We start from the raw sequence: 18,089 nt of genomic DNA on the forward strand, positions 1-18,089 counted from the left end.
TGGAATCTGTGTGAAGTAAATTAGTGTGAACCAGTCAATCTGAGTGTCAGCCTTGAGCCACTTCCATGGATAACTAGGCGGCTGACTGGAGGCCAGGCTCTGGTGCCATATGTGGGTTGGAATCTCAGATACTGTTTCACAGGATAAGGGGATTTGGGGGCTGTTTAGTCTTGGAAGAAGGCCAATTTGATCTGCTTTCGATTTGTCAATGAAATGGACTTCTAAAGCATTTTTGTTTACTTCCCTCCTCTAGCTGTACCTAATGCCTCTAAGTTGGACAACTTCCTTACTGGGGGGAAATAAGAGAAAGATGCCTAGAAAATAACCCCTTCCTCCTGGCAGAGGTGCCACTGTATAAACTCCAAGCACGCTGGGCTTCTTATAACTTCCCAATCTAAGATCTTTAGGGTTTTAAAACAAACTAACCATAATCCGACTGCCACCCCCCTCCTCAATTGCCCTAAATCTCTTCTCCCTGTTTGTTTGGTTTTTATGTGTATGGAATAAATCCATGTGATCTTTAATTCATGAAGCAAAGTAAAGTTCTATGCAGAGGCAGAAGATCATGGTTCCCTGTAGATGCCCAGCATGGAAAATAGAATTTTGGCTATTAGAAGAAAGAAAAATCCCTTCTGTGATGATAGAACGAGAAAAAACTTTTAAATAGCTTAAGTATTCCTTGAAAAGAATTTAGAGATAAAGCATAGGAGGCACTAGAGCTATCAGAATTACTGTTTAATATGATAAAAGGGTAAGTATAAATGGCTCGATTATGTAAAAATCGTGTTTCCATAATTCAGTATTCCTTTAGAGCTCTGAGTCTGTCCTTAAAAATCACAGGAATTCATTTTATCTAGTTAAATGATGACCAGTCATCTTCATTTCTTTTTCCTTTTATTACATTAATAAAAATTTTATCGCCTATTTCTGTGTAGAATGAAATACCAGTGATATGACTAAACAGAATAAAAAGGTTAGAATTTTTTTAATCACATTTAGAGGAAAAAATTTTTAAGCATCTTTTGCTAGTGCTGTGGAAAAGATTTTGCTGTTTGTAGAAAGAGAAAGAAATCCATTTTGGAAAAGAATCTTAGGCAAAACAATAATTGTTTAAAGCCTGAATAAGTTTTGTTTTGTTTTTTAAATTTCTGGTCACCTTGCATACAGCTATATGTGCCTATGCTGCTTCTGAGACCATTACATGAAGGTACCTCTGTTATGGGGTCCATGGAGACAGACTTTATATAAGACGCATTTCAGTATACAGGCTGTGGATGTTAAGATAGCATGAGTCATAGCAAAGATCAAACCAAATGCTTTAAAAATTGAGTGACCCTTTCCTTGAACTAATGAAACAAAAATGGGGTGTCCTGTGAGAACAAAATTTGTTTTATGCCCGTACAGAGAAGTGAAATCCCTGGGGCAGATTTAACTTTGTGATTTATGAGGCTAAGCAAAAGAGTAGAAATCAGTGAATTTCCCTTCTTTTGTAGGGGGTACATGTAATCTTTTGCAATGTGTGAGTCTCAGTTTCATTCCCTGAAGAGGGGGGAAGTAAATGCTGTAGATTCGATGGTTTGGCCTGGAAATCTTGCTCAGTATGTTCCACCCAGTGTCTACCTCAAAATCCAGTGCTGCTCGAGTAGACTTCCTCCACCACCCCTGCTGTCCCTGGAGCAGTCAGTACATCATGATGTGGGGAACCGAGACAAGCTAAAGATGACGGAAACTGACAGTAGGTCAGACCCCCGTGTTCTTAGCCCAGTTTTCTGATTGTCCCACTAAAGGTTCCACTGTAACAGTGACGCTGCCCTCATGTCATCAGCCCCTCAAAAAGAATGATGCATCTAAAATTCCAGTCCCACCAGCGTACCCAAAGAGGATGTGGTCATCAAATGTGAGATATAAAGAATATGATTAGAAATTCAATATAGGTCAGATGTATTAATAAAGACAGAAATATTAATTATAGGGCTAATGAAGATTTGATAGGAAAGGGAGGGTTTGAGCTAAATATTTAATAAAGAGGGATATTTCGATAAAGACTTGAGAGCTGGGGGTGAGAAATGGTATTTATAGGCAAGGAGTGTACAAAAGCCCTGTTACCAAAAAAAATAATAATAATAAAGTAACATCATCCAATCATCATCATCTAGTTGACACTCCATTGTAAAATTTCCTACAAATCACTGACTCCCAGAATTCCCCATCACTGGTTGAATAGGGATCATTATGGGAGATGAATTTCTACATAAGACTACAAGATCGGATTTGTCTCAGTTTACAGAATGACTGGAAAGAGACATAACAACTTTGGGGCTATTCAATTAGTGACTCATAATGAAAAAGTAGAGGGAAAAGTATAATAATAATCATGACAGCTGATGGAAGTGGAGGTGAGAGTAGAATTAGTTGTAACAACTTAGCAAGTTTACAGATACCATTCCTATTGTTCTTCAAATTTACTTCCATATTGGAGTCTTCTAGAGATCTCACATTGGTTCTTTAGCTCTGACTTTCTTCACACCTGCTCTCTTAAGTTTTATTGTGTTCTGTATGGTCTTCAAAGACTAGACACACGTGCAGTGTTCACAGGCCTCATGGGCTCACTTGAATCTGAGACTCACATCTAGATGATTTGTTGTGCCTCTCTTCCCTTTCCTAAAGCTTCTGCCTGCAGTTAGGCACCTTGCCTGCGCTTTTCTGTTGGTACGAAGTCCATTTTTATGTCATTTCAATAAAAACAAACCACCTTCAGAGCTGCTAATCCTAATGGTACAAAAATAGGGAAACCAACACCTTTCTTCCTTATATCCTACCTATTATTGATAAGGGACTGGAAAAGTAAGGAATAGATTAGAAAATTTGATTTCCTTGTTTTCCCTTTTCTGTCTGGGAGATGGGAGATGGAGGAGCTCTGATACTTGACTAATCATCTGAGACAGGGGTCTCCCCTGTGACATAGACAAGGCTATCAGCTGGGAATCGGAGCCTGCCTCCCAACCATTTTCCCCATGCTGATGGTTTTGTCTTAGGTTCAGCCCGAGGAAAGAATTTCCTGCAGCTCTTAAGGTTTCAAATGCTAGTGCAAGTTGACATCTTCTCTCACTGATTGAAGAGGTGAATGTTTCTGGTATTTTCCCTTATGGATAACTGTAGAATTTTGCTGTGGTTGAAATGCCCTGTGCTATGAATCTTTATCTTGTGTTCATATATAAATCATGTTTATCTCTAGTCTCAAATGCTTAGCTTGATGCTCCTTTGATTGAAGCGTCTTTTGTTTTGCTGGCCTTCTTCTACATTTTCAAATACAAGCAGGGAAGTTTATAAATTCCTCCTGTGGTCTCCCTTTACTGACTGCTCTTCAGTTTGTCAACACATGGGGATCTATTTGTTTTCTCCTTTTGAATCTATTCCTGCTTTTAACTTTTCTTGTACTTTGAATTGTAAGCAAACTACAGGATTTGGTCCTTATGAGAAAGGTCACATGACTTTTGCAGAACCTAAATGTCGTGAAGCATGTAATAATTTCCTTACATTCTTAAATCTCATTCATCATTTCCACTTCCCTTAAGAGTTGAAGGGCCCTTTGAGATAAAGGTGTTTGAGTCCTTCTTAAATAATTATCTCTATTGAGTATAAAATCAGGACTTCTCTAGATGATCTGACCATTCTGCTTCTTGTGTATGTTATTATCAGGTTATATGGATAATCACGCAAAACAATAAGTGATGTTTTTCTGACTTATTTCCAACCTGTTTCTAATGTTGAGAGACCAAAGTGGAGAGAATTATTGTTGCTTTGTCTGCTCACCTGCTTAATGCCATTCTCCTTGGAACACTGCTTGCAAAGGGAATAGTCCTCTTAAAAGCACATAAAGACTGAGACAAGTATTTAAAATGTCAGTAATTCTTATATGAAATAAGTAACTCATTTTTTAGAATTTAGATTCCTGTCGCTTGATTTGTTTATAGAAATATACTCTATGGGTTCTTTGGTTACTAAGACAAAAAAGTTTATAGGAAATTATGTCTCATATGCACCATGATGATAAATGAAAGCATTAGCCTTGATCTTTCTAGAAAAGACATTTTTATCCCCAGAATAATTATTTTCTTCATAATACTCTGGAAAATAGCATACGATAAAAGAGATATTCACAAGTCATTTAAGATTTAAAGGTATTTAGTCCAAATTAGTATCTTCATTCCTATGCAATTAGGAAGTAAAATTAACATATGACAAATCTATCTTTTCAACTATTTCTGTACATTTAGTGACATGCAAACTTGAAATGTTTATAAAACAAGCAACTTCTTAACAACAAAGAAATTCAGCCCAACTTCTCATTGGTATCTGATTATTACTCTGCTTAAGACAGAAGAAACACAACAGGAAGAGAAGATCACTGCATTTTTCCCTGTTAATTTCCTGTTTCTGAGTTAAACATTTTTTCCTCTATCCTACTGTCTCAATTGATTATAACTGCCTTTCATGTTGTCGTACTGCATATATATAGACCCACACATATACACACACGTGTGTGTGTGTATCAGGAAGATTTAGGAGTGCTCTTCCTTACATCATTTGAATTGAGGAAAATTCGATTCTCCTTTATCACACCTCTTTATAACCTTATCCCATTCATTTGGCAAAAAGAATCTCTTCATGCCTAGGAAACTGAAGCCAAGAAGGAGCCAGTGTTCCTAAAATAGAAATATTATCGAATTCAGAAAAGAAAAAAAAAACCTTCACAATCCCTGTTATTTCTAAGGCTAGACTAGTGGCCACTTACTTTTCCCCAATCCATTGAATAATATCTAGAGTGAGTGGTTGGTTCGCTGATCTTTCAAACACCCAAGCATCAGTGTGGAGGGTCTCAAAGAAGTCGTCTAACTCCTTCATTCTGTAAAAGGATCGGAGGCCAGGAAAATGATATGGCATGCCCAAGGTCACATGATTAAAGTCAGAGGTGAGATTAAAAACCAAATATTCTTACACTTCGTTACTCAGACGCTCATCTCGATAGTGAAATCATTTATGTTCTTTTTTGTGCAATTTATACATATGTTTATTTCGGTACAAAATAGTAACAATTTTTCTCTTCCAAAATAAGGCAAATAGTTTTTATATGCAGACTGCCTCTTGGCCTGGATAATAGGTTGTTAGGAATGCTTGGATAAGCTTGAGGTGTACACCTTAAGCCCAACTTTGAGAGTTTACCCTTAAATTGCAAGTGAATTTCACCATTGCTTTTTTCATTCTCCAGAATCCTTACTGGCAATTTCCCCCTAGTCATTCGATAAGTTCTCTTAAATACTTACCTTGTGTTTTGCAATGCACCTGAAGTATAGCTCTTACTGCTTAGCAGCCCTACTAAAGCAGCTTACTGCTCAGATATCTGGATAACAGAGAATGTTGACATTTGAGAGCAATGCAGCCATGCTGTAGATTTGGTAAACAACAGATAGCTCTTTCTCATTCGCAATTTTCTTAGGTGATGCAGCTAGACTCCTCACCTATAGAAGTAAGCTGTAGGCACATTATGGACAAATAAATAATTTCCGTATGTTTGAGTAAAACAGCAAAGTTTATACTACTAGGCAAGGTTGTCAAAGTAAAAGCCACTGCTCACAGCATTTTTCAAAATTCATTTCACATTAAAAAGTACGTCATCCTTAAGCAATTCATACTAGAAAATATCCGCTATCAGATAATAATATATCACATATACTTGCAGGATGATGGCAGAAACTCTTATTACTTAGTCATAAAGATGCATTAGATACCTAATTTTGTTTCTAGCATCTCTCTTTGATTTCTTTCTCCAGTTTACAACCCACACCGAGGAAGACTGAAATCTGGCACAGGTGGTAGCTATTGCTATTTAGATGTGATAAAAACATTCCTATCACATGATTATCTCAGACAGATACTGTTTAAAGTAGGGGTAATGCATACTTGGTTATGTGGCTAGACTTGCTTTCCTGATAAGAAATCTTTCCAGAGAGAAGCTACTTTGTAAACTGCATTTGGAGTCTGTTCAGATGGCATCCTTTTTGTTTACGAACTTTTATCACTTAATTCTCTTCAAGGATTATGCTTCCCTCTAACTTCAAATATATTTCAGGGTATGTTGTGTGTCCTGCCAGTTTTGTGTTAGCATTAACTTCTACTTGAATTTTTTTTTTCGTTTGAGCCTCTGTAAGAATACAATTTTTAGTGTATTTAAGGTTCACATTCAGATTAGGAAGAGAGAGAAGTTTTCCAGTAGGAAAAGTGGTAGCTGTGGCTACCATTTTAAGCTAGAATATTTCAACGCAGTTCTTCCATTCCACAGGGCCTAACTCTGCAACCTCTGCATTATTCCCATGTCTGATCTTTACCTGGTCCTATAGTAGTTTACTCCATTTGGCCAACTTGCCTAACTGTTGTATCTTCTTTTTAATGATTTTCTATAAATATCCCTGTTACTTCCAAATGTCTTTATATATGATGAATGGGATTCTCTTTTAAATCATTCATATGTCATTGTATTGAAAACATTTGGAGCTCCAGAATATTTTCACACTATGAATTGTGTTTGGATATAAGTGGTCCAGCTCAAAAGATCATGTGCTGATTATGAAAGTGGATGACAATTCTTTGCTAGTGGCTTTTCTCTTGTGGCTATTTGGGGATATTAGTCTTTTCTGGCTAGGCCTAGCCACTTTTAAAAGCAAATACTCTTTCTACAAATGGTGAAGAAAGGAACGAGGAATTTTTAGAGGATAACTGAAGTGGTAGAGAAGCATTACCACCAGCTCTGCCACCACATTAAAAGAAAACGAATCCTCATAGAGTCTTCATGAATCCTCACAGGGCAGTCCTGGATGTAGTTTTAAGAATACGGAACCACGTAAGCGATCTAGAAGAATTATATTGTAAAGGTTTTGGAAGCACATGAACTCCAGCCACTGAAGGTACTGAGAGATGTTTAGAGCCGTGGCCTCGTGGACGCTGATGTTGTTGGGTGTGTGGGGAGAGGACGCAAGGGCCAGCATTGCATCACTGGTAAAACCATCAAGAAGATTTTGTCTTGCTGGCTCCCATGCCTGCAATTGTGGACCGTTCCAGGACCCGTTGCAGATGAAACACCCAGCTGATTTTAAGTTCAAGATGAGCCTAACAACCGATTTGCACTGTACTGATGCCAACCTCTGAAAGTGCCTTCAAAAACTTCTGAAAATATCCAAGAACTTTAGTGATGAGCTACAAATGGCCTTGGTTATTGATAAATAAAAGTCAATATGTGAAAGGACAACTTACTGTGATAAATGGGCCCACCATCAGTAAAGATCACGTTATTGACTACCTAGGACCCAGGAAAAAACTGTCTATAGTTGACTTCCACAGGTGAGAAGTGGCCAACAACATCAATTCTGGAAAAGCTGAAAGAGACAAGGGGGATTCATTAAAACACACACCATGCGGGCAGCAATACCAGCGTGTACATCTGCGGCACTAGGCAAAAGTTCTTTAGCCAGGACTATGTTCACTCTTTAATGTAGATGAGTTCACTTTGGGTTTCCCATAATCCCTCCAAAAGGTCCAATTCAAATTTCATCTCTGTACTTATTGCAGAGAATTCTTCTCTGCCAAAATGAAATGCATGTTTTTCTTGGAATGTAGTCTCTAATGCTCCTATTAAACTCGTTGTACTTGGACTAGATCGCAAGTCGTATGAGGGTACATTAACATTCCTTCATTTCTTTCTCCCTTGTGGTATAGCAAGGCATTTTACCCATAATAAGCAGTAGATCAATATTTGTTGATTTCACCAGTTTTGAAATGATTCATTAGCAAAGCCTTGGTCACATATCATGTCAGAGTTAATGATGAAGCATCACAGGATGCACCCAAAAGAACAATTGCAAGGATTAGCCTTCCACATACCAGCAAAAAAAGTAGAATGGCAGTAATTAACCTCTCCAACGCCTATACTCCCACGTGACATATTATGTCATTGTTTCTTCTATAGTGAGTTTAACTGAATGCTTTATGAACTGTAGAGTAAAAAGGACTTAAAATTTGAAAGCTAACCTGTAATTTAGCAAAATGCCTGAATAACCCTCTCTTGACATTTCCAAAAATCAGAGATTGAAGTAAAAAAAAAAACTGCATGTTACACATAACCATGAGAGTTTATGGATAAATCCACATCTAACTCTCTAGCCTTCTTGAGAGATTACATACATCATTTCATCCTGCATCTACTTTATTGCCATTAGAAATGGTTACAGGCATATATTTGTTATTTTAATACCAAATTCTCTTCCCCTTTGAAGTCTTTGATTTAGGACAGATCTTTAAATATTTGGGTGTTTGGTAAGTATTAGGAAGAATGAACAAATGAATGGGTGGAAGAAAGTGTTAAATTATGAAATAACATATTGGCTGACAAGTACAATGCATTTGTTTAAATAGATAGAGGTGCTACCCCATTGGCTTTCAGTAAAAGTCTTAGCTACATAATTGATTCCCTATTGTAATTTAGAAAATGAATAAGAAAGATATATGGAGATAAAAAAAATCATTAAACAAGCCAGGAAATTTTGACCACTGTAATAGTTTTCTGCAGCTTTGATGCATTTAAACTATTCCACTTAAACATCCCACAAAAATCTATGGATTCAAAAAAGTAATCTAAGTATGATTTAAGCTGAGGAAAATTAAATTAAAGGCAGCTATATCCATGATTACTTAGGCTATGCATGCCTCTCCTTCTGAATCACACACTAAAAAAGCACATCACCATTTACAAATATGCATTTATGGCATTAAGTAAACAGATTTAACAGAATGACCATTGAAAGCACATATCGTTTTGGGTTAGCCAGACTTCTAGCCTAGATCCTCTGCTTTAGTCCTTTGTTAATTCATTTATCTCACAGATCCTCTGAGAATAGCTGCTGTGGTCCAGGCCCTGTGAGCACTGAAAAATGAATGAAACAGATGTAACATCTATTTTGATTTTAAAAATGACTTTTTAAAGAATTTTATACATATATGTAAGTACTTGATCAATATTTTTGATGAGAATTTTCTGCAATAAGTACTTTTATATAGATACATGTACATATATATGTGTGTATATACAAATACATACATATACACATATATCTATATATTCCCCCAAACAAAAGGTTTCTGAGAAGTAATGAATGCCCAGTATGCTCACTTCCACCAGACAAAGTTGTTTCTGTGTCCCATGAGGGCTGATGATACTGTCTAGAGGGAATATTCGACCAGAATTACATTACTAGTCTCCTCCAAAGTGTGTCTGTGTGAGCCTTGGAGTGTAACTACCAATACTGCACATGTGCCATTACAGAGAGCAGAGGAGTGTGGCAGGTGTGACCACTGCTCAGGCACCTCGGTGTCACTCACAGTGTGAAGTAGCACCGTCTCCAGCCTCCATGCTGCGTCTCTCATCTCCTAATGGAGATTTAGTAACAATGGCCCCATGCCAACAAACATTTTCTGTCCAGCTTCTATAAAGGTATATTTGGTTATTATATATTTACTGCTTATAAATATGGTGTGTGTGTGTTCGTGTGTTATCAAGAGCTGAAGAGACAGTGCTGGTGTTCACTACAGGAACTTATAATGCATCAGATTCCATCATGCTCAATATACAACTGTCTGTGTGCCTGTTTGTGCGTGTGTCTTCATACTCCGGCTTCCCATTAGTGTGGCATAATATATATGATTAGAGGCTTGTCTTACCTGTCTTGATTCACTAAATTCCTTCACAAAGACAAAGCTTAACTTTCCCAATAGATTGCTAGAAAAAAAATCTGGGAATGTGACTTCCGGAGGTAACTGAGACTGCATATCACACCTGTGGGAAATGGAGAACTTAGGGCCTGTTCCTTAAACAGAGTGAGTGTGGTATGTTCAGAGGAAAGGTTAGACTCCTGTACTCACTTCTGTTTCTGGACATAATTCACACTTAGGAAACAGCAACACAGGGCAAGTCATTGAAAGATATGCAGCTCAAAATTCCAGCCCTCTGTATCTACCCTGTATTCCAAGATTTCTTTCGTGTTCAGTACTGTCTTTAATACAAGAACCAAAATGAATACCAAATGTTCATTAGCTGTGATTTGTGTGACAAAGGAAGCCTTGTCACCAGGGTAAAGCTGATCTTTCTAATGGAGTAGTCTCATGTTCTTCTCTGTGTCCTGTTGCCATTAATTGACTATGTTGTTTTAGATTTATGCACTAAAATTACGATTTCTACTTCTGAAGGCATCACTTAGTTACTTGGTAGCTTTTAAGCTGATGCCGTGGACTTATTTTTCTTCTAAGATAAAGTCACATCTATAGATTTTGCAACTAATTACATGTCTGCCAATAAATACTTAGAGGATACATTTTATTTCAATTTATTATTTGTGTTTACATAGCAGGTCCTTAGAAACAATCGGTGGGACTGAAATGTTCTAATGGTGTTTGCTACTACTTATTCATCGTCCTCTTTCTCTTTCCTTTCTCTCTGTCTTGCTTTTTTTAATAGCTCTAGTCTGTCCGGTCAAGCATGACAGCAACTCAAACTCGGCAAACTTCCAAGATGGTGAGGACATGCCTGACAGATGTGTCTTAGAAGAGTCTGAGAGTCCAGGTGAAAGCCATTTAAAAATAGTCAAGTATAAAATGATAAATTTGACACCGCTTTGGGGTCCTTGGGAGGGTGCTGGGGAGAGGGGACATGGTGGTGCTGCTTCCTCTTAGCAGCTGCACTGTCAAATTAATGGTCACCTCCAGAGGTCACGATGTGGAGCTGTTATCTTTTCCTCTTTCATCAAGAATTCAGTTGGAAGAAGTACAAAGGCTTTATGGCTGAGAAGGGAAGCTGACACTATTAGTTCATTATCATCAATTTTAAGCTTAACTGGTTAATACATGCAGAGATCGGAAACTAGAGAAATGTTGGCATTTTTAACTGTTTCAACTAATGAGATCTAACAAGAGTCAGGCAGAAATGGAGAAAAAAGAGGAATTGTGTCAGCATTACGATTTTACCTTTCTAAAAGCAAATGGGGAAAAGAGCATTTTGGCTTGACCAGAAGGGATGTTTTCAAAGAAGAGAAAATGGTAAGCCGCTGTCACACCATAAAGTGGACTCTACGCCAGAGTATTTTTAGGTTCTTTGTGGAAAGAACAGACAAAAACATACTGGAGGGATGCAGCCAGAAAGACGGAGCATAGATTTTGTTGTTGTTGTTTTGAAGTATACCCAATTTTAATGAGTAATTAAGTTTTTTAAAAAAAAAAATCTTGCAAAAGTCAAGTGCCATTCCAGAATCATCACAAAGCCCAAAGATGCTCAAAGGTATGCATTACCCTGAAGGACAGAGCCACAGTACCTCCCCCACTCACACGATGAACATTTCTCCTCCCAGCATTATTCTGGCACTGGTGTACTCTCCACCCTCTCACATCCTTGTGTGCTGATCCATGTATCATATTTTTGATTCATCCTCTCTGTGGCCTGTCAGCTTAGTTAAGAGATTTCCAAATCTTGTTGCCTTTGCTGACAGGGGCAGCTGCAAACAGTCCCCTGATCCTTCCCTGAGGAGAGCTACTGAGATTTAATTTTCAGTGAAAGGTGCAGCCTGCAATCTATGTCAGGTCCCCTAAGTCATCTTAGAACCCCAACAGACCAGTGGTGATGGCATTGTATATCAGTCCCCTCTATGCCCGATTCCTCAAAAGATGAACCTCTGCTGGGCAGCGGTGCTCAACCCACCTTCTGCCGCAGGACCCCATGGCACAGCAGTGTTGAGCAGTGACAGCAGTTTTTAGTGAACAAAGTAGCTTCTATCCTGGCCGAAGTGTGGATCTGTCTCACTGGAGAAGTGAGAGGGTAAAGGTAGAAATAAATTTCTATAATAACAATTATTTTTAAATGACTTAGTTTCAAATCTTTGTAGTTAGGCAATTTTAGTTTAAAAGTGTCTTAGTGTAAATCTTTCCTACCAACCAGTTATTCAAGTGATAATTACATAAGTGCCTCTTGTTTTTGACCCCCCCCAAAAAATAGATCAGCATTAAACCACTTAAAAAGTAGAATAAATTTCCCTCTCCCCATAATATGAGTTGGATTCAAGAGTAGCATGCTCTACCTGACTGATGCAAACAAAAGGACAGATCAAAAATAGAAAGGTTAATTAAAAGACATAGGTGCTGATAATCATAACTTACAAGGAAGTGAGTACTCTTCTATACATCGGACATCATTAAACTGGTAATAAAGAATGAATTACTCGGGCTTTTCCCTCTGTCCATTCCTGCATTTTAAGACTTCTCACCTTATAGGCCTAGAAACCTCTGGAGGCTTCACTACTGGTCTCACTGCCTTCCACTGAGAATTTGTGGCTTGGTTGTCATGGAGACATCGTATTTCTCCAAGAATTGCTCATATTGATCCGTGGCCAGGCGTAAATGGCCAAGCGAGTGTGAGGAATAAAGGGGGCTGGGCAGTCCTGTAAAAATGACCAGGGCTTGTGAGTTGGAAATAAGCTCATAGCAAACACTTAGCTAAAGAAGAAAGAAGCAGTTTCGTTTTGTTTCAGGATTTCTTTCTGTACTTTGGACCATTGTCTCCTTTCAGCATGAACTGAAAGAAACTTGTTAGTCACTTGTCATGTCAGATCTTTGGTGCTTGTCCTGCCTGACACAGCTGTCAGCCTTCCAGCTCTGTGCAGTTCAGGGACACACAACAAAGAGGCAGTGACATGAATTATTTATTGCTCCTTGTGTGGATAAAATTCTGTGATAAGAAATTAAGACACTCCTGACAGAGGTGCTTGTTTAGTAAGAAAGATTTTGATGAGACCATGCATTTCCCTGAACTAGAAATATTCGGCAGGCAGAGTTCTCAGAACAGATAGCGTGGACAGTACGCTTTGGGTCTCTTGTTTGAATTTGGTGGCACAGAAGACTATTTTGAACTACAAAAATATGACTGCCTGCCTTTAAAGATGCAAAAATGTTCATTCATTTACAACTGTAGGGGCCCCAAAATGCTACCCATTATTCTAGTGATTTAGTTACCTGTTTGTCACAAGCAAGAGGTACTTCTCTGGAAAATATTACCTACCTTTGGGAAGGTGTCATTAAGCTGGTAGAGGTGTTTCATTTAATAGCAAAAAAAATTGCATTAGCATATATTCTTTAGCATATTCATTTCTCTATATAGAAAAGAATGCATGCAAATCTAAATACATGGTTCCAACCATTTTCAGCTGGAATCTTACCACTTGTTTAAATTCCTTTTAACGTTTTCACACATAGGCAAAATCCTCCAGTTACAGAGTTCAATGTAGTTACATAGTTTTACCTATGCAGGGCTAAATGACTAATATACTAATAAGCACATCATTTAAAATAACTACATGGATGGAACAGCACACAGAAAATGAAAACAAAAATCATTTTTCCATTCAAACACAATGCAAAAAATATTTCTTGTATTCTTTCTAGCTTTTCCTTTGCATATCCTCTGACCATTATTTAGTTTAGTTATAGCTTCATACTGAAAAAAATTAACTCACTTTCGTACACAGAAGGCAAGAGAGATGCTGAAACACAGAAGAACTAAACTTAGGTTTTTGAAGAGTTGAAGCTAATACTTTTTAATGTCAGTAGTTTTTAAAGATCATTAGTAAAATCACATTTTTGAAATTTGTATAAAATAGGGAGATGGACCAGGTGAATTATCTTTGAACATGATGGGTGTGGAATTCACTGGAGAGTTTCTTTTTACATTGACTTCACTCCTTCTCCAGCACGGCACAGACCAAGATGGTCCATTTGTAAGTAAGCTGCAGTCTGCATATAGGTCACAACTTAGATGGAGGAGTGGATGTTCACCTGCTCTCTAGAGTGCTGTACCTTATTCATCATGCCATTGTGATCACTTTATTGGTTCAAGCTGTATACCCAGGTGAGTGCCTGGAGTCCATTAAGGTTGGCAAAGCACCTTTAGACCAGAGCATTCCTGTTACTTTGACCCTGCTAGTGAACCTGGAGGTCTTATCTGATGGGGGAAAGTATCCCTCAGTAGTGTCTTTCCTTTGGAATAATTCATTAGCAAAGAGTTTTGACTCACAAGTGAATCCCAGGTTGGAGTTTCTATCTTAGACTTTTTGAAGTCTGCTTGCTCCTTTGCTGGCATTTATACGTTCCTGAAACCTGAGGGAATAACAGATGTCTAGTAATAGAAGAACCAAGACAATATGAACTTTAAGCTCCATTTGTATTTGTGATTTTAGTGCCATTTGGGCTTTCTTTCTTGGCTCTTTAAACCCTGCTTGCTTCTAAGATTGAAAACTATCTTCACACACAAAAAAATAGTCCAGTTGCATCAACATCTTATTAACTGTTTGCTATAGTGTTTCAAGTTCAACCCTTATTCTCCAGAATATTTGGCGTCCTTCATCTTTACATTAAAGTGATTTAAAAAAACTCATGGTGCAACACTTCATATTTTATGCAAGTATTGATGAAAGACACCAAGCTTTTATCCCTTTATTGGCTTAGAAAATTAAGAGTTTTACTTCCTACATTTAAATTTAACTTCAGCTGAAATAATAGTGGCAAGAGAGATCTTGGAAGTACCAAAAAAAAAACTGCATTCATATAAGTTTTCACATCAGTTCTGAAGTAGTTGGTTATCAGTATGCATTCTGCCATTAATAGAACATTTTAGTGGCTTTTACGTAGCACGTTATATGTGTGGATCTATATACATCATTGTCAATCAATACTACATTTGCATGAATCTGATGAACAAAACCAGATTTCTCAGAATTTCCGGAGGACAAATACATTGTGAAAGGCCAGAGTGGATTTTTTTTTTTCCTGTTACTATTCTGGCTCATGAATCACCAGCAGAAACCAGGTAACAGAAAGTAGGACAGATTTGGGACTGGAGTGCTGGAGATGGCTGATGATGATGTATGAAGCAGAAAAATGCGGACCGTATGAATGGCGCATCAATCACAGCCATCGAGAACACACTTCTTATGGTGGGTGCTATAAAAGAAAACAACTACAATAGCACAAGTTCTTTCCTCTGATCATATTTAACTGTTTACCTTGTGTATAAAACAAGAGTGTGTTTACTATATAATGTATTTTATTTCAAGAGGGAAAACATTCTAAGCTATACTTTTATTGGTTCTGCCATCATTTCCCTCATCCTTCCTCTCCATCACTCAACTAACCTATAGTCTACCATATAACCCAGATAATCTGGTTCGTTTTTTTCTCCCTAGGTCAGCCAAGACGCCACCCATGGATAGCAAAGGTGTGTGCCTGCAAGATGTGCTAAGTGAAACTGTAGACTTTGGATCTAAACAAAATGAAGAAAATAAAAGCAACGCTGTTCCTGTTCTGTAATGGAATGGATAATGCTTTCGAGTGTATTTAAAGAACATACCCAAATTCTCACTCTAGAAAATTACAGCCATTCTACATTCCTCATTTTGTTAATATTTTCAACAAGAAGTGCCAATCCACAAAAAAGCACTACTTTAGGTTCTCTCCCATTTTTGAGCTCCTGAACTACTTAATAAGCAGCCTAAAAGCCAATGTAACACACAGTATTACAGGTAATGTTGCTTGAGGGTATTTCAGTTAAAACCCTAGATTTGTTAGGTTAGGACATTTTGTCTTAGTAAATACTTCAATTCAGACCAATCACTATACTAAATCGCACCCCTAAGCATGAAGTGTTGTCAACAAATAAGTAGCTCCATTTAGTCATCAATTAATCCAAATAAGTGACACACAGGGTAACAGTGACCAGCCTTGAGCAGTCTCATTAGTTTGCGCTTTTAATGACATGGAGGCTGATGTCTTTAGCTAAAGGGTGATGCTCTTAGCCGTATAGATGTGATCTAGAGAAGGGAGCCTACTTGATTCTTACTAAGTTTCAACTCTTGTGGTTCTTTTCCCAGAAAGAGTCTTGACTGGCAGGAATTCTAAAACGAAAATATGCAAAGCAATATAAACAGGAACTGACATAAAGTGCCCATCTACTAAGGCCTTCAGTAACATATTTTCTGTGATTTATATTGTACAGTTCCTCAATTTGTAGAAAAATCAAGGAATGTTAATTTACATATATTGTGAATACAAATATGCTCCTAATCCAGAGGAAAATGAAAATATTACATGCATATGATGTAGCTCTCCAACCAAGGTTGTACAAATCACTTCAACTCAATAAACAGTTTTGGAGGACAGCCTACACAGGGAGCTGTGGGGAGAGCGCGGAGGGCATACAGTACCTTCTTCCTCTTCCCACGTTTCCTTCTCCCTTTCTCCCTACATGTCTCCTCCCCTTCCTTTTTTCCACTTTTAATATTTCACTTTAATATTCCATTATGTATGTGATGGAAATGGCGTGGTATCTACCTTTTAGGACATAAAATTCATGGTTGACCTGAATGAAAATACTAGAAATAGATTCCTTTAAAGTAGGTGAAAGTTTTATGCTCTAAAATATAATGTCCCTGCTTGACATCACTTGAGTTGTACTTAGGAAAAGATCATGTGTTATTAATATGAATAATTGTGGAAAACTGGGATCCTTTGGAGATGGGCACCCTTTTGCCCTTTTTGAAACAGCCAAAGCCGCTTGAAATAGAGGGAGGCCATAAGTTAGCTAATGCAGTAGACTCTCTTGCATGCCACGAGCGAGCCTCAAAAACACTTTGAGCGATGGCAATATCAAGTAAGTATACACCCCCCAAAGTGGATATTTTAATGGGTTAAATTGTATTTGCATGTTCAAGCTCCACTATGCTAACTGGAAATAATCTTGTGCTTGCTTGGCTGCTGCTCTACCACTTGAGTCACACCTTTAGTCCTGTGTTTGGCTGGTTATTTTTTATATAAGGTCTCATGAACTTTTCTGGTAAGATGCCTCCTGAGCAGCTAAGATTGCAGGTGTGCGCCACTTGAGCCTGGCTTAACAACAGTTCTGGTTTTTTGTTTTTGTCAGTCGTGGGGCTTGAACTATGGGCCTGAGCGCTGTCCCTCAGCTCTTCAGCTCAAGGCTAGTGCTCTACCATTTGAGCTACAGCACCACTTCCGGTTTTCTGGTGGTTTATTAGAGATAAGCGTTTCAAGGACTTTCCTGCTTGGGCTGGCTTTGAACCTCGATCTTCAGATTTCAGCTAGGATTACAGACGTGAGCCACCAGCGCCCAGCTAACAACAGTTTTAACCTTAGTATTTTTTTTTAAGCCAGTTTTACTTATTCTTAGCATTATTTTCAGGTCTAAGGTAATATTTTATGATGTCACCAGTGATAGAAAATTAGAAATGGAATCGATTTTTCAACATATTTTCATACATGATCACATAAAGTGACTTAAAAGTTAAAAAGTTTTATAGTCTGTCTTTATCAATATCAATTCTGAAGGCCAATACCATACATAACTATCAAAATGTTTAACAATGAGAGTTTTAGAGAGATTCAAATTATACTTGTTTATATACAAGTGTATTTTATGACACAAATCTACTGATCTGTTTTAAAATGCTTGCATTTGTGTATATTGCGCCTTATGTTCAACATATTTCATTAATTTGTGTCATGGGGAAATTTGAAGAAGTGTACTGTAACAACGAAGCAGAATAGACCGCAGCACAACGCTCAGAAACCGGAACTGATTTCTTGGACTTGGTGCTTGCCCTTTTGTACATCTGGTCTTACATAACCAGTGGAGTAAGTGTATCAGCGAACATGTTTGCATCCAGTTTTCCTGTCATTTTAACAACATTAAACACAATCTTGGGTTGCTTTTTGGTAATCATCCTGGTGATATTTATAAATATATACATCTATAGAACGTGTCTATCCTAAGCAATTTTCAAATTTGTAAACTTGGATTCTTTTACTTACTGTCATGGTGAATGTTGGCTGTGCCATGTGTTACCTGGAAAGAAGGCATGAGGGGCCGAGGGATGGGCTTCCCTGCATGTCCCAGGCAGTGTGGTCTTCTCACAGCTTTGTTTCTTCATCCACAC

The 18,089-nt window shown here is 37.8% G+C and overlaps 1 protein-coding gene across 2 annotated transcripts in view; it reads left to right on the forward strand.

Moving 5' to 3' along the window:
* The window catches only part of Wdr72 (WD repeat domain 72), a 181,341-nt gene extending 163,469 nt beyond the window's left edge, over nt 1-17,872 (forward strand). For both annotated transcript variants that reach the window (XM_069995375.1, XM_069995376.1), the window contains exons 20-21: nt 10,562-10,666; nt 15,327-17,872. In XM_069995375.1, coding sequence (XP_069851476.1) covers nt 10,562-10,666; nt 15,327-15,382 — 161 coding nt within the window. In that variant the 3' untranslated portion in view covers nt 15,383-17,872. The remainder of the gene's footprint in view (nt 1-10,561; nt 10,667-15,326) is intronic.
* Nucleotides 17,873-18,089: the final 217 nt, after the last annotated feature.

The sequence above is a fragment of the Dipodomys merriami genome, unplaced genomic scaffold (genome assembly GCF_024711535.1).
Source record: "Dipodomys merriami isolate MVZ:Mamm:240054 unplaced genomic scaffold, mDipMer1.0.p SCAF_48, whole genome shotgun sequence".
Lineage (NCBI taxonomy): Eukaryota > Metazoa > Chordata > Mammalia > Rodentia > Heteromyidae > Dipodomys > Dipodomys merriami.